The sequence below is a fragment of the Chelmon rostratus genome, chromosome 2, assembly GCF_017976325.1.
Source record: "Chelmon rostratus isolate fCheRos1 chromosome 2, fCheRos1.pri, whole genome shotgun sequence".
Taxonomy (NCBI): domain Eukaryota; kingdom Metazoa; phylum Chordata; class Actinopteri; order Chaetodontiformes; family Chaetodontidae; genus Chelmon; species Chelmon rostratus.
This window is the reverse complement of record NC_055659.1, coordinates 16,166,408-16,194,119: the sequence shown is the minus strand read 5'-3', so window position 1 is coordinate 16,194,119 and position 27,712 is coordinate 16,166,408. Positions and strand designations below refer to the sequence as shown.

Here is a 27,712-nt window from a genome sequence, read left to right as displayed (position 1 = left end):
GAGACTACAGATGCGGGGTGGTACAATGTGGCGCTGCGAGGTCCTCCTGCACTCAGAGGACGCATGAGAGCTGAGGACAGCCGGAGCAAACTGAATCAAAGCTGGGTAAGAAGCTCTGGAAACATGCTTTCTTTGCATTGTTTAGTTTCTGGTGTCTCCTTTTTTATGTTTGTTTTGATTTTACACACGTGTCGCCTCAGACTTTTCAGAAGACTTAACTTGAATTGCATTTGTACTGACAACAGAGGAGATATGTGGGGATTGTGCGCAGACTGCATGCAGCCCGGCCCGTGTTTTCAGGGCTCCGACGCACCCCGAGCGTTTATCAGTCTGCTTAACGTAGACCGAATAATTGCGGATAATTTGCGTGTATGTTAATGGCTGCTGAGAGCTGACATGTGGTCCTGTGTTTTCACTGGAGAGAAGAAGGAGGTGGGACTCAACAGCACAGCCTGCAGTAATGGCACTACAATGGAGAGAGGGTGCCAAGAGGGAAAACGAAACACACACACAGGCAGAAAAAAAGGATGGGGGTCGATGAGGGCACATGGAAAGATGATTCTGAGCCCTTTTTTTATTCCTTTGTCATAGCTGCATAAAAACAAAAGGCGTAAAATAGATGACATAGTGCATCTTCTGTTGCTGTCCTCAGAAACTCTTACCAATCAGTGTGTGTGTGTGTGTGTGTGTAGGTGGGGGGGTGGGGGGGATGGGGTCTCTAGCTGGGAAGAGAAGGACTCAATTGGGGAGAGGGGGGCTAATCGCTCCCAGATGTGTACTGTGAAAACATATGGTTTCCGATGCCACAAGCCACTGTGATGCACAAGAAGAATGTGTGTGTGTGTGTGTGTGTGTGTGTGTGTGTGTTATGCTGGTACACATTTACACACAGACACACACACACTCAGAGATTTATTGATACACATGCAGAACTTGTACAAACACTGTTTCTATCAGGTTTTTCAGCATCCAGTGTTGCCTCACTAAAATCTGCATGCAGTCACACACACAGAGCTTAGCAGTGTCGAGGACATGTCAGCAGTCACAGTGTGGCATGTGTAAAAAGGCCAAATGAACCGCTTCATGTCGTGTGCATGAAGTGGCCTGCAGTGCAGCAGCGAAGGAGGAGCATTCATACTTTCCACTAAGTGGAAAAGCAGTCTAGTCAGTGTTACAGGAAGCTAATGTAATGGTAATGGATTTTACTGTATGTAACACTTTCACACCGTGACGTGCAGAATTTCATTGACAGCTTAACAAAAAGCAGTCGTCCGCTTGGCTGCCCGGTGATGCTGTCACTGTTCATGTTTTTCTGTCCACATGTCACTATCACTCAGCCTGAGAGGCTCTTTTGCTTGGTGGAGTGGAGAAGAAAAAAGGGGGGGGGGGGGTTCGAGGAAATGACCAGCGAGGGCGACAGAAGGGAAATGAAGGATGTGGAGACAGACGGCGAGAGGGAGGGAGGGATGAAAAAAACTCAGAGAGAGGGGTGGGGTCGAGGGGTCCTCTGTTTCTTTTCCTGGAATGCAGCCCCGAGACTGTCTGCTGCAGCGCGGAAAAGTAGGAAAACAGAGAGATTGTTCTTAGGAAGACAGACCCGCCACATTCTTGCTGTTTGGGGCCAGTGGAGGGGGTGGGGGGCAGTGAGAGAGGGGAGAGCAGTGGGGGGTTGGAAAGGTGACAGAGGGCAGGGGTAAGGAGAGGAGAAGAGAGTTCAGGAGACTAAAGGAATATCCACCACTAAGCACTTTATCCCCCCTCATGTCGTTGTGTTTTGATTGCTGATCCTCATCTCCCCTCCAGTGTTCAAGTCAGTCTACCTCCCAGAGTGACCATGAGAGTCCTCCTACTAATCTGCATGCCAGGTAACTGCACCACATCCCTCGATGAGCACAGAGAGTCCGGCGAAGCCCCTGGAACAGTGGTTTCAAATCTTACATTTCTCCACAATATCACATATTCACTGCAACAGTCGAGGTTAAAGGAGATGTTTTGGGAGATGTTTTTTAGTTTAGAAGATTGATGCTGCTCTCGTGCCTGTACGGTAAATATGAAGCTACAGCCAGTTAGCTTAGCTTAGCATAAAGACTGGAAACAGTAGGAAACAGCTAGCCTGGCTCTGCCTAAAGGAAACAACATCTGCCGACCAGCACATGTAAAGCTCACTAATTAACATGTTGTACTTAATTTATTTCAGCTGTACAATAATCAAAGTGTCAAAAACGACACATTGTAGTTTTATGGGGGACTGTTTCTTGGTTAGGCGCACCACCTTCCATGTGTCTTGTCGCCACAGTGAGGTTGCCAGGCAACCGGTGGAGACTCCAGGAAGATTTTGTTATGTGTTAGCAAGTTTAAGCTTAATATTGTTGTGATAGTGACATTACTGAGGCAGTTCACTGGCATTATGGCTACACATGTGCTAGGCTACTGTAGCAGCACATTTTAGCATTTTTCCATTATCCAGTACCAGGCCCAGTGCCAGGAGCTGCTGAACAGTTGTCTCCATTCAGCAAAAGCTGCTGAAAGCAAGGCTACTGTATGTAGGCTTTCAAAGATGAAATTATATAATTAATTTTCTGTTCAGTTTCCTGAGTTTCCTCTGCTTGCACTTTACCATAATTATGCTAATTGTTACTGGTGGCCACAGTGGTTCAGCAAAAGTCTGCCTTTAACAACTGCTGGCTAAAATATAATGTAGCCTATTTATTGATTTGTAGTTATTTCTCTTGTAAAATATCATATTAAAAAATCACTGTATTCTAAAGCAGATGATGCTAATGGAGAATTTTTTATATTTAGTATATATGGGGATCTATTCGTCACATGACTGATTGATGAACTGTATGTAAGGAAACAACCTCAGGACGAAGGCGAGACAGACAATAGCACTGAAGTGTGACATGTTTTAATTTTGATGGTTTTGCATTAATGTGCCTTCACGTAGCTTTTGCTGACTGTGGCCACAGGTAGCAGTTACACGACAATGTTAAATGCTAAAGAGTAGTTCAACAATAGCACCTAACGTCAGTGAACTGACTCCGTAATGCTAACTTGAGCTAACAGTAGCCACCATGACTAGTCATACTAGACCAAGCAAGCCTTGAAGAATGGAAGAGAGTAGAGTTACAGACTGCAGAAAACACCTGAAAAAAGCTCCAGTGCACGATAAAGGTACTCTTTTAGAGTATTCAGAGTACTTTTCCCCTCCTTGCTTTTCACTCATCACTCCATCTTTGTGATTACTGTATTCTTCTGAAATGTCAACAGTTCTGCTGCTTGCCCAGGCCCAGTACCAGGAACCGTTTCCCTTTTTGGGTGAGTTCATTAAGAGAATATTGGCCTTGATTGTTCCAGCTCAGCATCGGTTTATATCAGAGCTCCGCACATCTGTTCCCGATTTCTCCTTGTCCTCTGATGTGTCACCTAGCCTCGAGGAGATCTCTCTCCTCCTCCGATTGTTTTTCACCACCCGCAAAGCAACTGTGTCACAGTGTAAATAGCACTCTGACCACTCTGCATGTTATTATTTGTAAACATCTTGCATATGAAGTCATGCATTACACCCACTCAAACTGCTCATTTTGTTCGGTTTTGGCGTGCAGGTGGTTCATTTTATATGTTGCAGTGCTATGTGTGTGTGTGTGTGTGTGTGTTTGGGGAGAAACTGACTGTAATTGGTTTCACAATGTTGATGTCATGACGTAACGTTTTTCTCTCCTGCTTCTTTTATGGCTTCACAGAGGACTATGGGCCGGATTATTTCCCAGGTAAAGCATTTTCAGCTTTGTAGGAATATTCCTTGATGCTTCATATGTAAACATCAGTGTCTTTTATTAAAGCGACTCCTCTCTTTCTTCTTTAGAGAATCCAGAATCTGAAAATCCTGAGTCTCTTCCTGGAACCTACCAGCAGCAGGTTCGGCTCGAGCCGGTGGTCCGTCCAGAAAAATCAGGTATATCTGCTGAATTCTCCTCCTGTCTGAGTCAGGATGTTTACGAGTAGTTTGCATTGTGTCTACGACTGATTTGTAAATCTGTATTCCATGTGGATGTCAGAGTCTGATTTGGAGACGGAGCCCACAGAGCCCGGCCCTCTTGGTAAGAAATCTTTGGAGAGAGTAGGACAGATAATCAGTTGTTTAGTTTGAACGGAGAAATTATTTTGCTGTGTGTTTGATTTCCAGATTGCAGAGAAGAGCAGTATCCCTGCACCAGACTCTACTCTGTTCACAAGCCATGCAAGCAGTGCCTGAACAGCCTCTGCTTCTACAGGTGTGTACCTGACACCTCGAAAGAATTTCAAATGAGGACCCCGCAATGAAAATCCAGCTATTATCTCAAAGTCAAAACCTCTCTGACGTTTAAAGGACAGACAAATGGCGAGCTCCTTGCTATCTGTATTTCCTAAATTGTTTTGGTTTATGAATTTCTTCATGGACATTGCATGACTTGAGGTCTCTTCTAGTGCAAATGTCACTGAGTTAAACATAGAAGTATTTATGTTACTACTGAAGTCAGTTTAGCTACAGCTGGGTGGAAAGTCCACAGTGTAGATGTAAGAATGCTTGGTTGTCCTGCAAAAGAGTAAGTATGAATAAGCATATTTCTTACTGTCAACAAATCCCCCAAAATATTCAAACTAATGTTATGCTCTGCTTATCAGTACTTTCAACTTCTCTATCCTGTTTGTGGCTCTGAGCCCCGAGTCTGATGGTTCATACTGAGGATGCAAATCTTTAAAAACAGGTCATCAACATACAGTTATATTTTTTTGAAAAAAGGCCCAGCTATTCCCTCAAACAGCTGGGCACTGTAGTCTTTGGAAAACGTTACTCAAACAAGAACAAACATTGCATTTGTTGGGGACTATTTTCTGCAGCGGAGTAATACACACTGGTGAGTTTTTACAGCAGTATACACTGTGTATGTGGGACTGACTGAGGGTGCACGTGTTTATGGTAATAAAGGAGCATGTCAGTCAGCCCAGCTGTGTGGATTATTTATGTTTTTAATAGTTTTTGGACAACAGTGAGCTCTATGGCGCAGTGGAATAAGCTGCACCAGGCTTTGGCTACACAATTGTTGATCTTTTCATTGGATTTGTTGACAGCAAGACAAATACAGAATATTGCCAGATGTATTCTTTAAGTAGATTTTGGACTGATAGAAGATGACTGTCTGCATTTTTTTCTGTTTTTTTGGTGAACTACCCCTTTAACTGGCACCTTAGCATTTCAGCCTCACTTGTGACTTCTACATGTGCTTTTCATTAAGTTTGCGACGGGTGTACGTCATCAACAAGGAGGTTTGCGTGAGGACTGTGTGTGCACATGAAGAGCTGCTCAGAGGTGGGTTCACTGTACTCTGTTGTGTGTTTGTTTGTGTGTGTGTGTGTGTGTGTGTGGGTGTGTTGGTACATTGAGACTTGATATCTGAACTCCTCTGTGTCTGTGTGTTCAGCGGACCTGTGTCGCGATCAGTTCTCTCGCTGCGGCGTGGCAGCACTGAGCGGCCAGTGTTCATCACTAGGAGGAAGCTGTGGGAAGAGCTGTGGTAGCTGCTGATTGAGTACAGAGATCAGGGACGCTACCTGCCCAGATACTGCCGCTTTTTCCACCACTCATCCACATCTTCTTACTTTGTCTCCCTCCTCCCTCCCAGTTTCTTCTCTTCCTGTACAACTCATTGCTCCTGTGCCAAAAGCACTTCTGCATTTGAAGTTCTTTGTTCTGTCTATCTTTGTCTTTTCACATGTATGTCTGCCCAGTAGATGCTGTGTGTATGGAAAAATATACTCCAAAGAATGTTGATGATTGTATAAATCACTGGTGCTATAAAATCATCACACTGGTGCTATAAAAAGTATTAGAGATGCACATAAAACTGCGGAACATCTTTTTTTCTTTTTTTTTTGCATATTGTACCGTATTAATCTCATGCTTTGTGTTTGTTGATATGTTACTGTACTTGTGTTGAAAAGCAGTCATTGTCACGATGATCAGCTCATCGATTGTGGCCACTGTGCACTGACATCAGACAAAACTAATCGCTATCCAGCCGCCAGCAGTCTCATTGTTGAAGATCATGAGATGTGTGAAGAAACAGGTGGTGAGTGACCTCAGATTTTGTACTACTGCCACCTGGATCTGTGCTTAGCAACCAAGCAGCGAGCTTATATAAATATATTCCAGTGGCAACAAGTGCTTTAAAAAGGCATCTTACAAACGACCTCTGTACTACTGCTTTGTTAAACTGTCACTATAAAGACTGAGAAAAAAAAATAAACTTTTTTTTTACTACAGCTGTTCAGTGTGTGATTGAGTCAACATGAGTCATCGCTGTAATGTAATCTAAGGCTGCAGCCCAGCGTGCTGAAAGGTATTTATGAAAGACATGAAATATGGTGCACACAGTGAGTTTATTCTCCTGCAAACATGTGGCTTCCATGTGTTTTGTCTATACAAGTCATATTGCTGCTATTAATCATCAGTCTGTCAGCATTTATACAGTAAGTAAAAAGTATGTACACCTACTAAAACTCATATTAGCTATTAAAAAACACATATTGTAAGTATACCAACCATCATACTGCAGTACTTCACTGTTGTAAAACTGTCTCTGAGTCACATAATCAGTAAAATCTGCGGCTGTTTCTGAGAGACAATACAGTGCAGCTCCTTCATTATGCTCAATTCGACCTTCATTTCCTTCTCTTAGTGTCTTCGACTGTTAATGTGAATGTGGAGGAATCGACGCCAAACAACTGGCAGATTTTGGTTCCTGCACTGCATCCAGATTCTGTCTGGAGGGGAATCCTGCGGTGATTTGGGTTTCTTCTTAAATAAGAGCAGGAAGTTTGGGGAGATGTTGAGCAAGGATCGAGTACAGATGGCTGCCAGTAATCAGCAGGCTGCTGGCGTTTTCAGAGCAGCTGCTGAATCACATCGCCTGTCACTGTGCTGCGGGTCGAGTGAAGCGGTCCTCACAGTACAGAACATCAATAAAACACCATCAACATGAAGCCAGTGTTCTTTTCAGTGTCACAAAGTAAAACACATCGTATTTTAAACAGCAGAATTTGACTGTGAAGACTTTTAGTGATGCTCCTGTGAGTATTGCTTTGAGTGGATTTTCCCTGGACTAAAATGTGTGGTGTGCTGGTGCTTCTGGTATTAAGACGCTGCTCAGTTTCCCGCTGACAATAAGGAGGATGGAAGAGAAGGCTGCCGCCGTTTCATCTCCTGTTGCAGCTGCTCCTTCAGGGTGGACACCTGCCGGAATACAGTGGGTGGCAAAACAAATGTTTAAAAGTAATCTTATTCAGATCACATGATTACAGATTGAAGCCATTAGGCTGTGTATAAGATTGTTCTGCAGGTGCAGATACCAGACGGATGAGGGCCAGGCTTTGTGCTTGAAATACTGTCTTTTTTTGCAGAATTTACAGATGTGCATGTGCACAGGGAGCAGGTTTGAAAGGAAGACAAGGACACATGGTACACATTTAAACACCCTGACGTCTCTCTTACTCTAAACAGGTGACTGTGACGCGTTAACATCTCAGTGGTCTCATTGTTGCTTTGTTGGCAAAGGTATTTTCTGGTGATTTATATTGTTTGGTATAATTTGAAACATGGTGTAGCCTTTTATTGCAATTGATATGGGCTGTAGCAAAATAAATAAAACAGTACAGCTAACTGATTCAGGCTGAGTGAAGCTTTAAAAACAAAGTGTAATTCTTCCATTCCCTGATTTTTATTCAAAACAGTGTTGATATCTTCATGATTTCAAGGTGTTGTCAGTGTATGAGGGCTATCCATCTTTACAGTTTAAGCAGCCTATGTTAAATACTGTTCATTTGGAGATCATATTCAGCATACTGTAGCAGTGTGTACCTGCTCCTCCAGGCCTTTGACTCTGTGTCGGTGAGCTCGCTCTCTGGTTCCCAGCGTTCGCTCCACATCCCTGAAGCTGGTCCTCAGTCGCTCCGACTCCCGCTGGGCCTCGTCACGCTGCCTCGCCAGACTCTCACACAGACTGTGTGACGGCTCCATCTCAGCCAGCTGAGTCTACTCAAAACACACACACAGAAGGCGTAGACTCCAAAATGTTAACCAAAAGAAACATAACACCTCAGGTCAAAAGCAGAGATCTAACCACCCAGTAACCAAATTGGAGGCTCTGTGGTGACCTGAAGGTAAATCACACTCAAGTTTTCTGGAGTTACAGTTACCTAAAACCTTTCTGAAAACAATGTAAATGCAACCATAAAATACATAATGGTAAATGGAACACATTTATACAGAGCTTTACTAATATTGGGAAACGAGGATTGTCGACATGAAACGAGATGCTGAACAAATAACTGGTTAAATGTGGACTAACTGGAAATAAGAACAGAAAAAGCAAAGAGAGAACAAACTAATACAACGAAGGTCTACATTATGTCCACACTAATAAACATTTAATGATCAGATAGTTAGTCACAGCATTTACAGATGAGTAAACATCATAAATCTGTTGTTGTTCACATGTCTGAGCCAACAAACATCTGTGATTTTTATTGGTCTGGAGGAGGTCCTCTGACAAATGGTTGATGGTCCCTTGTAGAGAAACCTCCAACATGCTCATAGGTTCGCAACGTGCACAGTCTTTCTACTCACCTTCAGCCCTAGGTCAGAGGTTTCAACACTTTATTGTATACTCATGATGCATCTGTTTCCCTTTGTGTGGCAGGGAGCAATGAAGAGAGATGTAGCACAATTTTCAAGGTGATAATAAAAGTCCTCTATGTATATATAATTATGCAGCCTAAAGACTCTGTAGCAAATGCTGGAGCAGTTGGGAGTTGCTGCTTTAGTTGATGAGCACCTCTGCAGCCTGGGAACAGTTTGACTAAACTGGGAGAAATGAACAGTGGTCTGAGATGTAAAACCAGGCTGAAATAAACAACTTTAATTACTCTTTAAGGATTCTTATGAAACCCACACAGCTTTGTTTTTATATGTTTCTTTAAAGCATGTTTGTGGTAAATAAAGAAACATAGTTTAGGTTGCTGTTTAGTATCATAACAGCAAATTGAAGCTTCCCAAGAACAATCGAAAGTGTTTGGTTCCACCTTTTTTCTACAGTAGAATGAGTGATGCAGAGGTGGTGGTTGGCTCGTGCAGTGACAGAGTCTAGCCTGACTGTCCTGTGAATTATTAACTGCTCATGACTGCAACATTCACCAAAGAAAATGTCACATTTTTCTCATGAAACCACTTTCAAGTGCAAATACAATCCCTTGTTACTCAAGTCAGTGACAAGACAGAGTTTTACAAACTTCAAACACTGGAGGTTGTCTTATTTAATAATAAGTGAAAGAAGAATAATTCATAGATCACAAAAACATACAAAGCCCAAACTACATAATCTCTTTGTCATGTTAAAGAATATTGTGTCTCATGTAAAAGGTGTGAACGGCCTGTTAAAGCTTGTGTTTAGCTTTTTCCTTCAGTGAAACATGATGGAGGTGTGAAGCAGCTAAGAAAACAAACCCTGTGGCATGTCGGGTCGCCAGCATTCACCCTGTTAACAGCAGTTAGCTGTATCTTCTCAGAGGTTTTTGCCTTTGTTACACACAGTATGCCTTAATGAAGGCAGGTTGATTTGTGATGCATTAGTGTAGGTGTGATCAGTGGCTGCTGCTCACCTGCAGCATCAGTATCTGTTGCTGTGCTTCCTGCAGCTCCTGCTCAGCAGTGTTTAGAGAGCGATCCAAGCGGCCTTTCTCTGCAGACAGTCGCATGCTGCCTTCCTCCGTCTTCAACTTCTGACGTTCAACCTAATGAAAGGTGCATTTATAGATATGTAACCAATAGAAAGCATGCAAAAAAAAGTCTAATAACAAAACTTGACTGAGATTTTAATCCTGAGAGCTCAAAGCACTGCAACTTCAAAAAACATCTTCACCAATTTGACAATACATACAGCATGTAGAAAAATGCTGAAAAGTGAGAAAACACGAACAAATACAGAAACTCGCTGCAAGTAGCACAACAACAGACGACCACAGAAACTGACGAACGCGGCTGGGGCACGCTTGTTGTTGCCTTGGTTTGTCAGCTATCTGCAAGTGGTGTTGAAATTGAGTGAAAGTATTTGTGTTTTTGCTGGGACAACAAGCGTGTCCAAGCGTTGTTTATTGTCCCCTGGAAACAGCCTCTATTGTCATCTATGTATTTGCAGTGTGTTAAGCTCTGAGCAACACGTGTTTTTTGGAAACAGTTTTAATCTCAGTCAGTCATATTTTAGGTTTGTTCTAAGTTTTTTGTACCGACCCATAAAGAAGTTTTAAACAACTTTGGCAAAGCCAAACATGTGTCCATGAAGCCCATGAACTCTGATCTTTTGAATTCACAAATGGCTCTTTGTAAAGGAATGACTGAATGAAACAAGTTCATGTTTGTTGTGCTCGGCATACAGTGCTGACCTTGTCCAGTGTATTCCTCAGTGCATTCTTGTCCTTCTCCAGCCTCACAGCCTGCCTCTCAGCATCTTTTTTCTCAGTCTCCAGCATGGCGACCGCTCGTTGCAGCCCACGCAGTCGCTCCTCTGCGGCGGCCCGGTCTGTCTGAGCTGACTGGGCGCTGTGCTGAGCCTCTACAAGACTGGCCAAGCGCTGACGCAGAGCCTGAAGACAAATATCACATGCAGAGATATGACTCTAGAGACTGGCTTCACTTTAAAAGCAGCCACGCTGAGGATGTTAATGTATAAAATGTTATGTATTCGAATACTTTTTCTTCTGGTGAGTCACAACACAAGTACAGCTGCAGATCAGCAGCTCTGCAGAAGGTGTACTGTCTTCAGCTGAAGGCTTCACTGGGGCAGATGTTTGTCCACACACAGATTATCTATCACCCTCACCTCTTGAGTGTTGTTGAGCTCAGCCTCCAGTTGCTCTCGTCCCAGCTCACTCTCGCTCAGCTCGCCCTGCAACCTTTGCACACGCTCAGTGAGGGTGGCCATGTTCCTCTTCCCCTCCACTAACGATGCCCGGGCCTCATCCATTCGTTCCTTATTGGTACAGAGGAATCATTACATCATTGCCCAGTTTTCGTCCACATTGTCCACTGTTTTTTTTTTCCTTCGGCCTCACTCACCTGCAGAAGCCTTTTGTCCTGTTCGGCCACACTCAGCGTCTTCTGCAGCGCAGCCAGACGACTCTGTGTGCTGCCATGAGAAGCTGTTGCCTCCTGGAGGCTCTTTTTGAGGGAAGACGTCTTCTCTTTGAGTACAGATTCACCTTCCTGCGCTTTGAGCAGAGCCTGGCTCAGCCTCTCCACCTCTCTCTGGAGCAGAGACACACGGGCCTCTCCTTCTGCCACCTGCAGTTTGTAGAGATCAGATTTATGTGTAACTCAGTCAGCAAACTAACAAAAAGAAAGACGTTTCTTGACTGTACAGAGTGTGATTAGTCAGCGATATCAGCTGGTCAATCAGTCGATCTAACACTTTAGTCCAGACTGAAATATCTCAACAACTTTTCAATGTCATGAAAAGTATATTCTTGTTCCAGAGAGGATGAAGTCTACTGGTTTTGATGATCCTCTGACTTTTCATCTCGCGCCACATTGAGGTTGACATTTGTGGATTTTAGTGAAATGTCTCAACAGGTATTGGATGACTCATTACACTAGCAATTCATTGGAATTAATTAAATGGAAGAGTACCAACTGAACAATGTCGCCAATGTTGGGGAAATTATGGCAATTACAGACCTAAAATAAAGTATTATCAAATTAATCAATGCAACTAATGGCCTGTCACAAATATTTGAAGTCACAAATGGAAACTGTGCATTTAAAGCAAAGTGAACAATCACATGTAAGTGTTCAGTGATATGAATATAAAACGACTCTGCATCAGCCTGCTGTACCTGCTTCAGCAGAGAGTCATGGCGCTCCTGGGAGGTCTGGCTCTCAGTGTCCCGGTCTCCCAGACTCAGTTTGAGTCTCTGCAGCTCCCCCTCCAGACTGCGCCTCCCCAGCTCCACCCTGGTGGCCCGGGCTTCAGCTGCCTCCAGCGCCTCTCGCAGACGCCTCCTCTCCGCCTCCAGACGCATCTCAGCAGCACGCTGCTTATTTAACTGGTCCTGCAGCAAAGGAGGGAGGATAGAGATCATTTTCAAGACCACTTGGTGAACACTGCCACAGAGCAGAATTCTTCGTTGCATAATGAAGACCTGGGTTTTTGACACAGATCAGAGATGCGAACACAGACAGTCCAAAAACAGATGACAGAAAGATGCATGTAAACTCCAACTTTACTCATCTCTTTACATATCCTCCTGAGACTTTTCAAAAAATGTTCTAAAAATATATTAAAAATAAATTCATCTCAAATGTTTTTTCCACCCTTTCACATTGTGCCCCTGCTCCTCCTGTTGTCCACAAAGACCCAAAGTGAATTACTTGGAAAGGTGCTGGCATTAAAAACAGACATATGGAGAGCTGACATGGGACACCACAAGAGCTGTAACAGTGTGTGTGTGTGTGGCATCTGTTGTTATTACATTCCCTGACAGCCTAAGGTTCTGCACGGCTCTACTGTTGACTGCTGCCATATGGTGACCCTGGCAACTCAGTGCTCACTGCTGTGCAAGTGACAATACAAATACATGGTGTGTGTATAGTACACTGTGTGTGTACCTGTGTGTGTTTTTTATCCATCTCAGAGGCCTGCAGTGCCCGCTCTAAATCCTTCACCCTGTCGGTGAGAGCCCTCCTCTCTCTGTCTCCTCTCCTCACCGCCTCCTCCTGTTGCTGGAGCAAAATCTGAGTGGTGGTCAGACGCTCGTCCAGTCCACGCTTCCCTACGATCACACACATTAAAAGACTGAGGTCATTTTGTGCTTTGGTTGTGTTTCTTCTTCTAAAACTAGATGGACAAAAAACGAGAATTGCCTTCTTGGTATTCCTGTAAGGTGTGTTGTTGCTGAGTGAGACGACTCTGAGCAGAGTCTCGTTCCCCCTTCAGCTCCTCCAGCTCCCGCTGCAGGGCCCCCAGCCGGCATCTGGCATCATCCTTCAAAAGCAGCAATAAACAAAGACTTGAACCATGCAAACACAAAAATATCCTTGAATTATTACGAATATTTGCGTTGTGATTTTTTTTTTCTTTTACCCGCTCTCTCTGCGCCTCACGGAGCTCCTGGAGGAAGTCTCTCAGATCACTTCGCAGTGTGTCGGGGTCCAGCTCTGGCTGAGGGAGAGGCAGCGGCGTATCCCCTCTCTCAGGAGACACAGCCCCTGAGCCTAAAGTATTGTCAGGGGTGCTTACTCGAAATTCTGTTAAAATGAAATAGAAATTGTTGCAAGCCCCTTGTACAAATAAATACTTTTTTATGCTGGGGCATGTAAAGGAGGGGAGGTGGGATCACGTTATACTATCAAACCAAAGAATAATGCAATGAAGAAGAGAGTCCTAATGCTGATACTAATGCTACTGATGCTCTTGCACTTATATTAATAACCAGCATTTTGATTGGCCCTGTGTTTTTTCTATGCAGGATTCAATTTATTAATTTGTACTTTCCCCAATTAATTCTTGTATTCTAAATGTTAAATTTTTTGTTTTTCTTTTGTCCTTTTTTCATTATTATATATATTTTTGGGTTGTTGATATAGTTGGTATAGATATATTTATAATTAATTATTCATTTTTCTAATTTATTTCTTTCTATAATTTGATTTAATTTCACACCTTCATTTTCCATTGCCTTTTTCTCATTTTGTTTAATATTAATGCCAGTTTTTCTTTCTGGGCCACTACAAATTTTCACCAGCCACATAAACACTTAGCAAAAGGTTGAGTGTGTGGTGTCCACCACAAACACTTGTGGTTGTTTTTTTCTGGATCCTGAGTTTTGTGTGAACAAATGTGTAAAACCTGCACAGAGAAAGCTGCATGTTCCATTCTTACCTTTAGGAGGCGACAGCGAGGATCGCAGGGGTGAGATGCTGTGGTGGCGTGACATACTGCCTGGTGATGTGGAGTTCCCCCCCGGGCTCCTCCCTCGGCCTCCTCTGCCTCCTGCTCCGATACCCAGCGTTCGCGTCAGCGCAGACTGAATGCTGCTCAGGCGAAACTCCAGGTCCCTCCTCCCGGCTTCGGCCCGGGTCAGCTCGGCCTCTGTGGCGGCCAGGCGGCCCTGGGCCTCGCTCAGCTGCAGGCTGGACTGAGCGGCAGCGTCCTGAGCGGCCTGAGCGCGCAGGGACAGGTTCTTGGCTTCATCCTGCAGCTTCTTCTCGCAGCCACGTGCCTCCTGCAGCTGAGCGGTCAGCTCTCTCTCGCATCCCCGCCAGCCCGACTCAGACTCCACCAGGCGCTTCTGAGTCATAGAAAGCTGTATTGAAACATAAAAAGAATTAAACGTTGTGACAGCGGAAAACAAGAAAGCAAAATCACACGTTTGGAAATGTGTTCTCACTCTCCTCCATTCTCACCTCTTTCTTGAGGGAGTTTCGAGCTGTTTCAGCTTCAGTTAACTTCTGTTTGAGGGTGAAAACCTCCTTCCCTCTCTCCTCCTCTCTTTGCTCCTCCAGCGACAGACGAGTCTGCAGCTCTGCCACCTCCCTCCCTTTCTGCTCCTTCTCTCCATCCAGAACCTTCAGCTGGAGCCAAGAAAAGCACAGCATCAGAACACAGTCGCTCTACGTGGAGAGACCTGAGTCCAGACTGCAAACGAGGCGTCTTTCTGAGCGTCAAGGAGGTGTGGAGGAGCATGTCTCACCTGTCTGCGGAGCTCCTGGAGTTCTCGTCTGGCTTCGAGTCGTGACCTTTCAACTTCCCTGAGGCAGCTGCGCAGCTCCGTCACCTCCTTTTGAGTAGATGAAAAGTTCTCCTCCAGCACAGCCAGCCTCTGCTCCTTCTCCTCACACTGTCGTTTCACACTGAAAAACCCAACACACACACATATACACAAACATACACACACACTCAGAGACTATGAAAACATCTTACTCTGAACATTACATTTCTCTCAAATCTGTCAACAGACATTTACACACTGCAATGAGGTTTTTACCTGATTCTCTCTGTTTCTGCACTTCGTAGAGTTTCTCTCAGCTGACTATTTGACAGGCTGAAGGTGTCCCTCTCCTTGGTCACGTCACCGAGGCTGCGTCGCAGCTCTGTCACCTCTCTTCTGCAGCTTTCTGCTGCTTCCTGAGTTTGGCTGTGACGTCGCTCAACGTCCAACAAGTCCCGCCTCAGCTGGTCTCGGCTCTCCTCGTTAGCTGAGAGAGAAGCTCTGCACTGGTCCAGCTGGAGGGGAAAAGTCATGTGTGGTACAAGGTGATGTCAACGAGCAGAATCAAAACGTGGTGGATTATCTCATAACTCCCAGCACGAAAGTCTGTTTCCCATTTGCTCGTTTACAGGATACCTCATCATTTTCCACTGAAATGTGGTGGCAGGTTCTGCGTTCTTGCCAGTGGACCAAGTTTTGATGAACATCCAGGAACTTTATTATCCAAATTTTATCAACCATGCAAGATAGGGCATGCTTGTAACTGCTGCACATGTTCATTCTGTTCATGCTATATATATCTTGGCATATTCATATCCGCCCCTTACTGCTTCTTACATCCGCCAAGGAGGTTATGTCTTTGGTTCAGTTTGTTTGGTTTTTTTTGCTTGTCAGCAGGAATATGGAAAAACTATTGGCCTGATTTTCATGAAACTCGATGTCATACATCTTAAATTCCTTTAGATGGTTGTTTAGTTCAATAGTGACAAAACATAGCCAACTATAGAAATACGATGACTCCATACAACAGTATTCCTCTGGGGCAGCTGACACACGTGGCTGTTCAATCGTCATGCAGAGAGCAGTCAATATGGAGCACTCGGGGACAGTGGTTTCATGGAAGAACTGGTACAACTATAACATTGCCACAGTTGTAACCATTTTTTATTCTCAAATTAAGGTGTGTCTATGGAAACATAAATTTGGATTTCATAGAAGAGTGGACTATTGGCCTTGGTGGGGGTCTGCGCTCTCTGAGTGCCCTTCTACTTCTATATTTGACCACAATAGATATGTACATTACTCTGAACTTTACTGCACTTCTGGTTGGATGCTTAAGTGCATTTCATGCTCTCACCACTTGAATTATGTGCAAAGACAAGAAAGTCTAAGTAATTTGACTTAAAAAAAAAACATTTTCTAATGTACTATTAATAGGACACAGGTCTTTCATGATTGTCTTTCTCTACATGTTTGTTGATGTAGAGCCACATACAGATGCAGATTGAATTTTTGTTTTTTACTGAAAAAACACACTTTAGGAAAGGTTTTTCAGTCAGCTTTTACAGTACTCTTTTCTTTTCTCTCTCTTTGTTTATTGAGACAACTGTGCAATGAAATGTCAGGGCAAATTCCTTGTTTGTAGGAACCTCAACTCAGCTACATCCAAGTCCGTTCAGGTCTCAGGTCTCACTTTGGAATAACTAGATAAACTCTCTCGAACTCTCACAACTTCCACTGTTCAGACACAATTTATTTCAACTGCTTTCTGCGCTAACAACTCAGCCAACACTTCAGCTCACATCATCTAGAAGTTTATACACAGGAACTGTTTTTTTCTTTCAACACAGACCGTTCCACGTCAAACTGTTGCATACACTTTGTCTGACATTTCAACTGCTTTAAGTGTTTGAACTTCAACTATGTCTGTGACCAGACCGACCTGAGCCCTGCAAGAAAAAAACACTGCGCTCTTATTCACCTGAGTGGAGTTAGTCGATGCAGAGCTCTCCGGCTAAAAAGTTTAATCAGACTCAACTTTTACTGCAAACCTGACACCATCTAGCAGGTGCTGCGTTGGCCAATCAAACACATGCTTGATGTTAGATTACTTTGTAATGTGAATGCCATCATTTCTACTGTTTAACTCGTGATCGTCATGATTAAAATGACGTCATTGTGCAGTGTTTTGCCATCTATTAATCCTTTAAATGCGTCAATTCATTACTCAAACTGGACTTTCTGGATCAAATTTCATATCTCACTTGTATCTCAAACAACAGGACTTCACCAACAAAGCCCCCTGCTTTGTTGTCAGGCTGTTTTTGGTCTGAATCTGTGCTAATACCATTTTGACTGACACTTCAACTTCCTTTAGCACTTCCTTTAGCACTTCCATTTTAACACTATTTCAGCTTCTTTCAGTATTTGTATTTCGATCTCAAATGTTTCAATGGAAAATTTTCAGCAGAGAGAAAACGTACAGTTTCTTCAGAAACTTTAACCTTTTCTAGTTTTGTCACGATCTACTGCACCTACTTTGATGAAAATAACTCACTGCACACGGATCCCATGATTGTCACTACATGCATGTTGAAGCAGATCTGGATAGAAAGGCATGCAAAAACTGAGTTTTCAAACTAAGAGGAGCGTGCAACCTAGGTGGAGGTGTGTGCTCTCTGATTTGTACTGCGTCATATTCTCACTTGGACAGCATCATCTACCTCTTTGAGAGCAACGTCAGTGCGTGATTGAAGATCAGTACAAGTCTCTCGTAGACTCTGGAGTTCCCTTTCATGAACAGAAGCTGCATCCTCGAGCTGAGAGCGAAGCTCCAGCAGCTCGCTGGTCAGAGCCCCAACTCTGATCTGTGGAAAAGCAAAACAGAAAGTCCGTTCAGTAAATCTTTCTTATGAATTTGTGTTAGGTAAGACTAGAAGATAATTTACAACAGCAGAAAAGAACTCAAACAGGAAGTCACTTCACCTGCTCCTGTTCTTTATAAAGGGCTGCTTCTCTTGACATCCGCTCAGCCTCCAGAGCTGCAGCTGACAGCTCAGCCTGCAGGCAGGACACCCTGTCAGACAGCACTGTTTTCTCTGCCTCCTTCAGAGAAAGGGCCTGGGAAGAGAGAAAAGGTCTCATTAACAAAAAGAAGGAGCTCACTAAAGATCTACCAAAGTTGAGTCACACTGTCTCTGTTCTGTATCTAATGAAATACCAAGAAAGGCTGGACAACATTGTCGTACGTGTTTGTTTTTTTTTTACCCTTTATGGGGTCTGATGAAGCAGTGCTTGCAAAATCATGTTGAATAATTACTGTATCATCTTTTAAAATAAAATTAGCATGTTTTCATCTGATGCTTAATGACCCTCACTCTACAGCACCAGTTTCCCAGAGGTTGAAACAAGATCAACCTTTCCCAGACCAGACCTGTTGTTTCTCAGTCTCAGCCTGCAGCAGACTATGATCTCTGTCATGCTGGAGACTCCTCAGTTCATCCTGCAGCTCCTCTCTCTCTCTCTCTGCTCTGAGGAGTTGATCCTCCGCCTCCTGCCTGAGCTTCCTCAGAGCGCCCTCATGCTCCATCAGAAGGCTGTGCCGCACAACTTCCTGTGAAACAAAGCACAAGTGGATTACAGCAGTCATCAGCACATTATCTGACAAATAAAAATAGTTCTACAGGCAGCGCTATAAGTAACACTGAACCGCTGAACCTTCTGACCTTTTCTGAGACCAGTCTCTCCACCTCCTCCTGATGTTCAGAGATGGCCTTGCGTAAAGCCTGCTGAGCCTCCAGCTGTGCAGAATTTAGAGTCTGAGTCAGAGCCTGTTTCTCCCTCTCAGCCTGGGCCAACACATTCTCCCCATCTGATCGAACACGCCTGAGTTCAGCTGGAAATCCCATCCAGAAACATCCAGGAGACGGAAACACAGAAATCAACTATTAGGTTCTTCTTTTGTCATATCATAGTCATTCCCACGATACCATACATCTTAAGTTTGACTCGTAAAGAGGCACATCTGTATCATAGCTTTCATCTGTTCTTCTCTTCTGCTTCTTTCATCTAATTCTCTCTGCAAAATCCTATTTGCTTTTTGATTTCTATGTTTTCTTCTACAAACCGCCTCTTTGTCACTCACCTGCCACGGTCTCACTGCGGACTCGAAGGTTTTGGTTCTCTGCCTCTAGCTGCTCTCTACGAGACTCCACCTGAACGAGCTGCTGCTGCACCTCAAACAGACTGGTTTCCAGGGACTCCCGCTCTGACCTGCAGGGCCACAAACACAATTTATGCACACAGGTTCACATGAGAAACATGTGTCATTGACAAACAGGTAAACACCTGAAGGCAGTTAGTTCCTCCGACAGCACGGTGTTCTCTCTCTCAGACGCCGTCAGCTGGACCACCAGCGCTGCTTTGTCACGAGCCAGTTCTGACCGACTGCGGCCGGCTTCCTCTAAGGCCACCTCGTTCCTCTGGCCCTCTCCTCTGGCAAGACTCAACTCTGATCCCAGAGAGGTCACCTCGCCACAAAGCTGTCAACAAAAGCCAAAGAAGAAAACAACGTGAGTGAAAACAAACTTAAATAGAGGAATGACAAACCACATGTAAACTGGAAAACTCCTTCTCATGTCATGTTTCCAGGAAAAATGTTTGCGTAATTCACCTTTTTGTCATGGTATTGAGAAGTTGGTATGATGCTTATTTTGCTGACAGTTTCCATTGCTGTTTTAGCCAAATAAACACACAAACACAATTGAAGCTGCAAAAGAAGTGACTCAAAATGCGGTCAATCACCCACTTAGTTTTTAGGTTGGATTTAACCTTTAAATGATGATGTAATATAATCTGCTATGTACCTGGGTGACTTTCTCCTGCAGCTTAAGTCTGTCAGCCCTGAGACTCTGGAGCTCTGCCTCCATCCCCACCCGGCTTAGCTCCACGTCCTGCAGTGAATGGTGCAGTGCCATACGGGCTGAGTCCAGCTCCAGCCGGTCCTGCTCCAGCCGGACCAGCTCATCTCTGATGGTCAACTTCTCCTGCTCTGCCTCCCGTTTCTGAGCCTGCAGGACGGCCTTCTCTTCCTCCAGCTGAGAGACATAGTGAAGAGTTAACTTTAACAAGGACAAATTTAATTAGAACAAATTACGTTCAACTGCTCTGTTGATCTGGTCCTTTTGCACCGTTGCATACCGTTACCTTTGCACTTGCATATATTTACACATTTTTTTGTTGTCTTCTAATTTGAAATGTTTGAATGTTTGTTATTACTAGTAGTGTGGAGGGGGCTACAACTGCATTTCATTGTGCAATCATTGTGCAATCTTTTTTCATTCTTCACAAAATTGCTTTAGTCACTTTTGTGTGTGTAAGCAAGGGCCTGTCCAAGCGTGCACCCTTATCACCATTTGTACAGTTTGTTGCATCGAGACTATAAGACATGCGAAAGAGACATAGATGGAGAGATACGTCTTATGAACTAGCTCGCTTCAAGCATTGACAACTCTTAGAGTTCAAATACCTTCCTGAAATGACCTCACCTGGAGAATATACGTGTTAAGGTCAGCTTTGTCCTGGGCCAGACTCTCATTCATGCTTCCCATCTTGGCAAGAGAGTCCCTGAGAGCTGCATCCTCAATCTGCAGCTTGTTCAGCAGCAGAGAGAGCTCTGCTTTACTGCTCTCAACCTGGCAGGAACATGACCGTTACACAAGGGCCATGCAAAACATGAAAACACAGAATATTAAATGTGCTAAAGCTAGAGGAGCACAAGTTGTCTTTAAATTACCCGAGCCAGCGCTTCAGAGAGTTGGGCTCGCTCTCCCTCCAGCAGCTGCCTCTCAACCTCCCCCTGCTGGTGAGTCTCCCTTGCTGCAGACAACGCTCCACGCTGAGCGGAGGCCCGATTCTCACTCTGATCCCACTGCTTTTGTCTGCATCAAAAAACAATACGCATATGGTGCTATAACATCTGTTTTAAAGGCTACTAACGAGATAGTCAGGCTTATTAGGCTTATTGTCATGTGCAGGGGTGTCATGGTAGGCACTAAGTCCTACTGTTGGGCATATACATACACAGAAACACTGTGGCACACTGATTTTCTACTGTTACATTCTATTTTTCCAGTATTTCATTTAGATTTTCCCTTCACAGGTGTCCTAAAGTCTGGTAAAGACAGTCAGCAGGATTTTGCTTGATATGTAGGGAATGAATTTCATGGTGTAAAGGCAACTGAGCAGCCCTGCTATGGTGCTTTGGGAGCCAAACTTTTACCCAAAGTTTTATATTAGATCTATTTACCGATGTTTGGGGTTGTGTTGGTTAAGAGGTAAGAGGACTTAAGTGGTAGAAGGAGTAAGTCACTGTATGGGAAGCTAATACAGATCTTTTGAATGGCTTCCTGTAAGCATATTCACCCTGTGGATTAGTGTCCACATCACATTCACTTAATCACTATCAATTAGCCTACTTACATCCTCTGAGTCTCTGCCCTCGCCCGGTCTCTCTCCTGAATGGCGGCCTCCTTCTCCTCCCTCTCGTGATCTCGCTCCCGCTGAGTGGACGCCACAGCCAGCTGAAGCTTCTCACAGTCCATCTGCAGGATCTGGCTGCTGCTCTGCGCTGCCTGCGCAGTCTTTTCCAAGCTCATCTTCTCACTGCAATGTTCATAATCACACGTGAAGCTGAACAGTGTATTTGTAGAGTTATAGCCACATACACTACAAGATTCGAGGATTAGATGCAGATTGTAAAAGATGATAAAACTGTGTGTAAACCTGGCCAGCGTGTCTCTCTCCTGCTTCAGACGGTCCTTTTCTCTCTGTGTGGTCTCCCGCTCTCTCTGAGCAGCATCCCTCTCTCTTTGCAGAGCTTGGTTTCGCTGTTCTGCATCTTTTTTAGCCAAATCAGTTTCGGAAAGCTGCTTGCGCAACTGTTGTATCGAGGACTGTGCAGAGAGCAGACGCCCTCGGACATCCTGCAAACACAAGCGGAGTCACTTGCTACTGGTATCTATCCGTGCAGAGTGTTTGGGATTATGTCTTTGATAAAAGTCTCTCTCTCCTTCCAACACTTCCTGTCTGCCTCTTCAGTGTCATGTGGTCCAACAAAGGTGAAAATGGCCAAAAAATATATCTCGGGAAAAGTCAATTCTATGAACAGCCTCTGTTTTTAGATGGAGCTAAACAGACTAACACCTGGGAAAAACACACTGAAACTATTAGCCTGACAGCATGATACCACTAGGTGAGGAAATACATTTTTTTGGTTACCCTTTAAACTCCACTAATGAGTAGACAGCTGCTCTCACTTTGGCTGCAGAAGCAAAAAAAACCCCACAGTACTATCTCTTTGTTATTATTGTCTAAATGCATCAGTATTAGTATGAAAACACACAGTTCTTAGAAAATCTGCTTCATTTTTTGTTGTCCATGTGTTTTGCACAACATCACCAATCTGCTATCTTCCTGAAACAATTACTGTAATTAAATGCAAACAGTTGGAACAGCGCGCCACATGAGCAGTGTGTGATTCTTCATCACGTAGAGGGTTTAAAAATTGACATGTCACCTGCAGCTGCAGCGTCTTGTTTGTGACCGCAGAGCGCAGCGCAGACAGCGCCGAGTCAGTGAGAGGAGCCAGCGCCAAGGGCCGAGAAGGGGAGGTCGACCTGCGAGGAGAGGAAGAGCGGCGAGGGGAGGAGCCACGGATCAACGCCAGCAGTGGAGCCCCAGAGTTGTCCTGGTCTGCCTCTGATGACGACTCTCCATCTGACACAACCGTCTAGTAAAAGAAAATAAAAATGAGACACTGGCACCTTAAGGCCATCAAACTGAGTGCGTGTGTCATTGTTTACCTGAGCGATGTCTCGCAGGGTGTCTAACAGAGTCTCAGTGTGACTTCTCAACACCTGCATGTCAGTCTCATCATTACCACTCTGCTCCTGAAAGAAAACAAGTAAAATGAAGCACAGACACCTGGAGAAGGACGATTAATGACCACAAAAAAACCCACTACAGCCTGAAAGGATAAGTCTGGTATTTTTCTTTATTTTTCTCAATGCCAACAAAAAACAACAACAATGCATTCGTCCTTCTCTCAGCACTTTCTAACATCCCTAAACTGTCTATGGCTCTCTGGCACCTAATGAAAACATGCATAAATCCATAGGTTAAGATTATATAGTTTATTTTTTAAATAAGGCTAAATAATCCTTAAACAGTTGGGCACTGTAGTTTACATTAAATGTTACTAAACTGGAGTAAATAGTGTATTTGTTGGGAACTATTTTCAGCTGTGGATTGATACATATTTGGAGAAATAGTGAGTATTTTACAACAGCAGGACAGTGTTGGGGAATGAACTCAAAATGAACAACAGTGTGTGTGTTCATAATAATGAAGGAACATGCCAGCCAGTCCAACAGTGTGGCTCATTGATGTGTTTTTAATTTTTGATAATAAGAAAAAATGCATCTCACCTCAAGCCTCCTCATCAGAACGACAATTTCTCTCTCTTTCTCTTCAATTTGGCCTTTTAGTCTCTCACCTTCTCGCACAGAGTCTGACAACCTGAAAGTGGACGCGATAGGAACCATCAACATCATAAAAATGTTGTTTAATCAGTAACAACTATTCCAATAAGAGAGCTGAGCACAGTCGCTGACCTGACGTTGAGCTCACTTCTCTCTGCGTCTGTCCTGGTCTGAAAACTCATCATCTCTGCCACTCGGTCTCTCAGCTGCTGCTCCAGCTGAACCCGCAGGGCCTTCTCCCGCTCCAGGGCCAGCGCTGCTCCTCCCTCCCGGCTATGCAGCGTCGCGGACAGACCTGAGCAGGACACCTGAGCGGAGTGGGACGCCCGAGCCAGCTCGTTACGCATATCCGACAAGTCCCTGAGATTGGAAGGAGGTGGACGGAGAGAGAGGAGAGAGCAAGATGTGTGCCAGTTTACGTAAGATTTAAATCAGAACACAGGAAACAGCATCGTTCAGTTTTCATACTGCTGATGCCAACCTTTCAGTGGCGCTCTTCATTTCACAGACATGTCTCCGAAACCCGACCACTTGCCGCCACAGCATCAGCAGCCGACCGTGCTCGCTGCTGAAGTAACTGTGGAAAGACTGAGAGGGAAGCCAAAGACAGAAATAACAAGTAAGTAATGTTCACAGTCTACATTTAAAATGTTTCCTGCTCTGTAAGCATCCCTGCCCCACCTCTTCTTCTCTCCTCCAGTCTGACTCCTTTTGTTCCAGTTCCTCCCTGGCTTTTGTCCAATCAGCAGTGAGCCTGCGGATGTCCTGGCTGAGCGCCTCATTGGCCAAACCGGCCTGCTCCAGCTGCTCTCTCAGCATGGCATTCACCGCGGACAAACTGCTGCTCCTGAAAACACACAAGGGAAAAACAAATGACGCTGACAGAGCGAGTCGGGCAATAACACTGAGATATTCCGAGGTGTCTGATGCACACAAGCACGTAATCACCTCTGTTGTTCTTCCTCCAGACGGATTAAAGCATCCTCCAGGTTGCTGCTTGATTCGTCCTGATGGCGACCATTTGATGTTTCACTGTGGCTCTAAATGAGAAGATTTGATAGTAAAGGTGTTAAAAGGTGTGGCTAAAAATGAGCTTTCCTAAAGTCAAAACCAATAAAAGGCACTCACGCTCAACCGGTGTTTCTCCAGCTCTGAGGACCTCTCCTGCAGCATCTGCTCAAGATCCCCACACCGCTTTTTGTACTGAAGTACCTGAAGTAGCAGGAAAACAATCGCTGACTTGAATCACCCTGATGACTAAGTCTCAGCTAAAGCTACAATAAAACAAACATACCTTGGCCTGCAACTTCTGCACAAGTTGTGCCTGCCTCTGCTGACCCTCCTGGTACGCAGTGAGTTTACGCTTGTAGGCCGCCTGCTCCTCATCCAGCCGCCGCCGTAAATCCACGTTCTGCTGCGCCAGGCTGCGTGACTCCGGTGAATCGTTGTCCCCGTCTCCCGTCTCAAAACGTAGCGCCTGCTCCAGCTGCGGGTTTGATTAAAAGTAAGAGGCGGGGGGGCTTTTAATTTTACACAAACATATTTCACAGATGGTCACACATCGACTCTGCGCTGACATGCTGCCAATTTGGCCGAACACCTACACGTACTGTAAATCCCAACATACTTATTATTTGAGCATGAAAGTTCAGTCTTGACCTCGGAAAGAGCAGTTAGGAAAACCATCTCATCGCAAGGTCCATTTAGTAGCTTTTCTGGGTCTTAAGGATCAAACTTAGTGGTATAGATATTGAGGACAATGCATGGTTCTTCATGCAGAAATGTATTGTGTACAACCTCTCTTTAAAAAAAATCCTCTACACCACCTCCCGGAGAGTTTACATATTCCCAAACCTGTCTGTGACTTTCCAGTAGTATCATGTTAACTATAGGACATAGAAGCCCCTGACACAGTTCTTTTATTTTTAATGCATCTAAAGCATTTGGAAACTGCTGTGAGATGCTGTGAATGTTGTAAATGTTTAACACTCGAGTGAAGTATTGTTGAGTTAACTGTTCTTTCTGGTACTCTGTATCCCACATTTTTGGGATTTTCATGCAAATTGAACTACTAATAGTGACTACGGGTGAGTGGTCGTCAGTTGCCCGGCATCTAAGCAAACAAGTACTTCTGATTCCTGCCAATGTCTTGTTTCAGCATCGCAGTGTGGAGATCAAGTATTCACTTTAATTACATTAAATTAGTTGATTTGACAAGAAAATCAATCCCACTCTCTTCTTGAAATCAGGGTTTAGACAGTTTTTCAAGAGTAAAACTCAAGCACTTTTCACCCACTTTCAAGGTACCTAAACCACAAATTTCCAGACTCTCAAAGTCTTTATCATCATATCTAAACTGTCAGCTGTTCTTACTCACTTTGATAGAACTTTATGTTTTGATCATCACCAATGCTTGCTAATTTTGTTGCTAGGAGATGACAAACAAATTGTTGTTTCATTTTAAATATTATAATATTTTTAGTTTGGAGTGATTGTGTAGATGAAACACCAGGCTATGTTGAAAAAAGAGCAATTTTCAGGGAGTATATTCAAATTCATGAATGAATTCCCTGAAAATCTAATCTTGACAACTGAACAGTTAAAATTGAGCATTTTCCAAGCTTTCAAGACTTTGAAGGAACCCTGTAAAAGGTTTCTAATGAAAAACCTGTCAGAGAACCTTTTACAGGTTACTGAATGTGGGACAAACATTGCTTCATCATAGGTAGTACAAAGATGAAGAGCAGCCGTCTCAACAGGCTCCAGAACCGTAAAATATTGGTTTATTGTCATTAATAGAGATTTATTACAGGCCTTTTTTCTTTGAAGGCAAACAGAATTTCATCTGAGTTGTCTATTGTTTTTGAATGCAGACCTGCATGTTTCCTTTCGTTATGTTCAACACAAAACGAGATGTGGCGCCCACCCACTACACCTCCTCTGGCCTCCACTGAAGCCCCTGTTTACAGTCACCCAGGGTGACAGACGCCATGGCAACATTCCACTTCAGTTCATTCCAACCCCCATCACCTGGGAGACCAACAAATCTCAGACAAAGAAAGAGCAAGAAAATACCGAAATGGGAAAAGGGGAAGGTGCAACAGCATTCCCTTTAGGTGTATGTAAGTTTTTATACACAGAGTGAAGACGATGGACATCTTTCACTCATGTATAGACACCACAATGCTTGACTGGGACTTTATGCACAGTCACATCTATATCTCTCTCAGTTTTATCTTCATCTCACTCTTCCCACTCCACCAATTCCACCTTGTCATCAGCTGTTGCTTGGTGCTGTCTCGGTGTCTTGCCTTACCCTCTCACTAATTGCACCGTACTTGATGGCGAGCTCATCTCGATCCGCTCGGCTGTGTGCCAGCAGGTCCTCCAGCCTCGCCAGCTCTCCCTGCAGCACTCGGTTCTCCTCCTGGAGGGACATGACCGAGGACATGGCTCCGGCTGCTAAGAGACACAAACAAAACTTAGGCAAAGAAAAGGGTCAAAATATAATTTTGATATGAGCAGAGAGCAAATTGTGGCAACTCACAGCTGTCGCTGAGGTTCTTTGTGACAATCTCTCGTACTCGTGCTGGCAGACATGTAGGGGGGTCATCTGGTGAAGGACCCCGGACGGTCAGCCTCTTCTCCTCAGACAAAACACTCTCCTCCAGCCTCTGATGAACAAAACACAAAAGATTTGGTGCTTTACTTCTGAGACACTTTTGAGAGAGAAATGACAAATATAGAGAAAATCTCGACAGGCAGGCAATGACAACAACGCATAACAAGGCCAAAGATGACAATGATGTGTTTGCAAAGTGCCACAAGACCAGGTGCCACAGCAGCTAGACCAGTCCAACACAATACTGTCCTCCAGCACAAAACAAGCGCTCACATAAGCCAGCAGCTGTATTTGTCACATCACACACCAGCACCGTACGTTTAACAGGCGATGGAGGGATGGAGGACGGCCCGGTGGAGCTCACCTGTATCACACACTCCAGCTTGTTGGAGTCGGTGTCGGAGTTTTCCGCAGCGCTCATTGCGTTGGCAGCAGATACTTAAAGTCCTCCTGCGAATAGGATTAACTCCGACTAAACGCTACGTCTTCGCAAACTGATCTGACGGTATTTTGCTTTTTGCCGTGGATAGAGAAAAGAAAGCTCGCAGCGTGGAGGTGGCTGCTGCTGAGGCTGCTGCTGCAGCCGACAAAGTTTGACCGCAGAGGAGCAGAGCGCGTCCTTCCCGTCGCCTCCTCCTCCGGTACAGACAGGCAGAGATTGAGGACAGCAGGATTAGCAGGGTTTTAAGATGCACACCCCTCCACCTCCACCCCCCCTACTCCACTCTCACTGCTCTCATTCAGAACCCGC

The 27,712-nt window shown here is 44.4% G+C and overlaps 2 protein-coding genes across 4 annotated transcripts; one reads left to right on the top strand and one right to left on the bottom strand.

Moving 5' to 3' along the window:
• Window positions 1-27: 27 nt before the first annotated feature.
• On the top strand, window positions 28-6,287 carry mfap2 (microfibril associated protein 2). Its single transcript, XM_041949732.1, has 9 exons — window positions 28-105; window positions 1,804-1,865; window positions 3,271-3,318; window positions 3,744-3,770; window positions 3,866-3,955; window positions 4,059-4,100; window positions 4,187-4,274; window positions 5,277-5,350; window positions 5,463-6,287. Exons 2-9 carry the CDS (start codon window positions 1,835-1,837, stop codon window positions 5,564-5,566), a joined length of 504 nt encoding a protein of 167 aa, XP_041805666.1. The 5' UTR covers window positions 28-105; window positions 1,804-1,834; the 3' UTR covers window positions 5,567-6,287.
• Window positions 6,288-6,403: 116 nt separating this feature from the next.
• LOC121615108 (rootletin-like) lies at window positions 6,404-27,463 on the bottom strand. 3 transcript variants are annotated; one of them, XM_041949293.1, is made up of 37 exons: window positions 27,326-27,463; window positions 26,887-27,013; window positions 26,656-26,801; window positions 24,634-24,825; window positions 24,468-24,551; window positions 24,288-24,379; window positions 24,021-24,186; window positions 23,821-23,927; window positions 23,472-23,699; window positions 23,286-23,376; window positions 22,662-22,748; window positions 22,376-22,588; window positions 21,583-21,782; window positions 21,280-21,462; window positions 20,594-20,738; window positions 20,346-20,492; window positions 19,665-19,895; window positions 19,147-19,340; window positions 18,944-19,071; window positions 18,525-18,694; window positions 18,233-18,412; window positions 17,785-17,919; window positions 17,523-17,666; window positions 15,076-15,314; window positions 14,782-14,941; window positions 14,495-14,662; window positions 13,971-14,394; window positions 13,173-13,336; window positions 12,953-13,073; window positions 12,698-12,861; window positions 11,926-12,141; window positions 11,150-11,374; window positions 10,914-11,063; window positions 10,477-10,677; window positions 9,697-9,828; window positions 7,898-8,071; window positions 6,404-7,273 (listed from the first exon to the last, which is right to left on the bottom strand). In XM_041949293.1, exons 1-37 carry the CDS (start codon window positions 27,380-27,382, stop codon window positions 7,187-7,189), a joined length of 6,072 nt encoding a protein of 2,023 aa, XP_041805227.1. In that variant the 5' UTR covers window positions 27,383-27,463; the 3' UTR covers window positions 6,404-7,186. The 3 variants fall into 3 exon arrangements, with proteins under 3 accessions (XP_041805227.1, XP_041805244.1, XP_041805236.1); XM_041949310.1 differs by having other exon boundaries at window positions 13,173-13,303; XM_041949302.1 differs by having other exon boundaries at window positions 26,656-26,798.
• Between the last annotated feature and the right edge of the window lie 249 nt (window positions 27,464-27,712).

What these genes read in the sequence shown, in the direction of transcription:
- LOC121615108 (XM_041949293.1), bottom strand. Translation starts at nt 27,382, where the DNA reads ATGAGCGCTGCGGAAAACTCCGACACCGACTCCAACAAGCTGGAGTGT. An exon ending in ATGAAGAGCGCCACTGAAAG is followed by an intron (nt 23,700 to 23,820) that starts GTTGGCATCAGC and finishes TTCCAATCTCAG; the next exon opens with GGACTTGTCGGATATGCGTA. An exon ending in TGAGGAATACACTGGACAAG is followed by an intron (nt 9,829 to 10,476) that starts GTCAGCACTGTA and finishes ACCTTTCATTAG; the next exon opens with GTTGAACGTCAGAAGTTGAA.
- mfap2 (XM_041949732.1), top strand. Translation starts at nt 1,835, where the DNA reads ATGAGAGTCCTCCTACTAATCTGCATGCCAG. An exon ending in TGGGCCGGATTATTTCCCAG is followed by an intron (nt 3,771 to 3,865) that starts GTAAAGCATTTT and finishes TTTCTTCTTTAG; the next exon opens with AGAATCCAGAATCTGAAAAT. An exon ending in GGTCCGTCCAGAAAAATCAG is followed by an intron (nt 3,956 to 4,058) that starts GTATATCTGCTG and finishes TGTGGATGTCAG; the next exon opens with AGTCTGATTTGGAGACGGAG.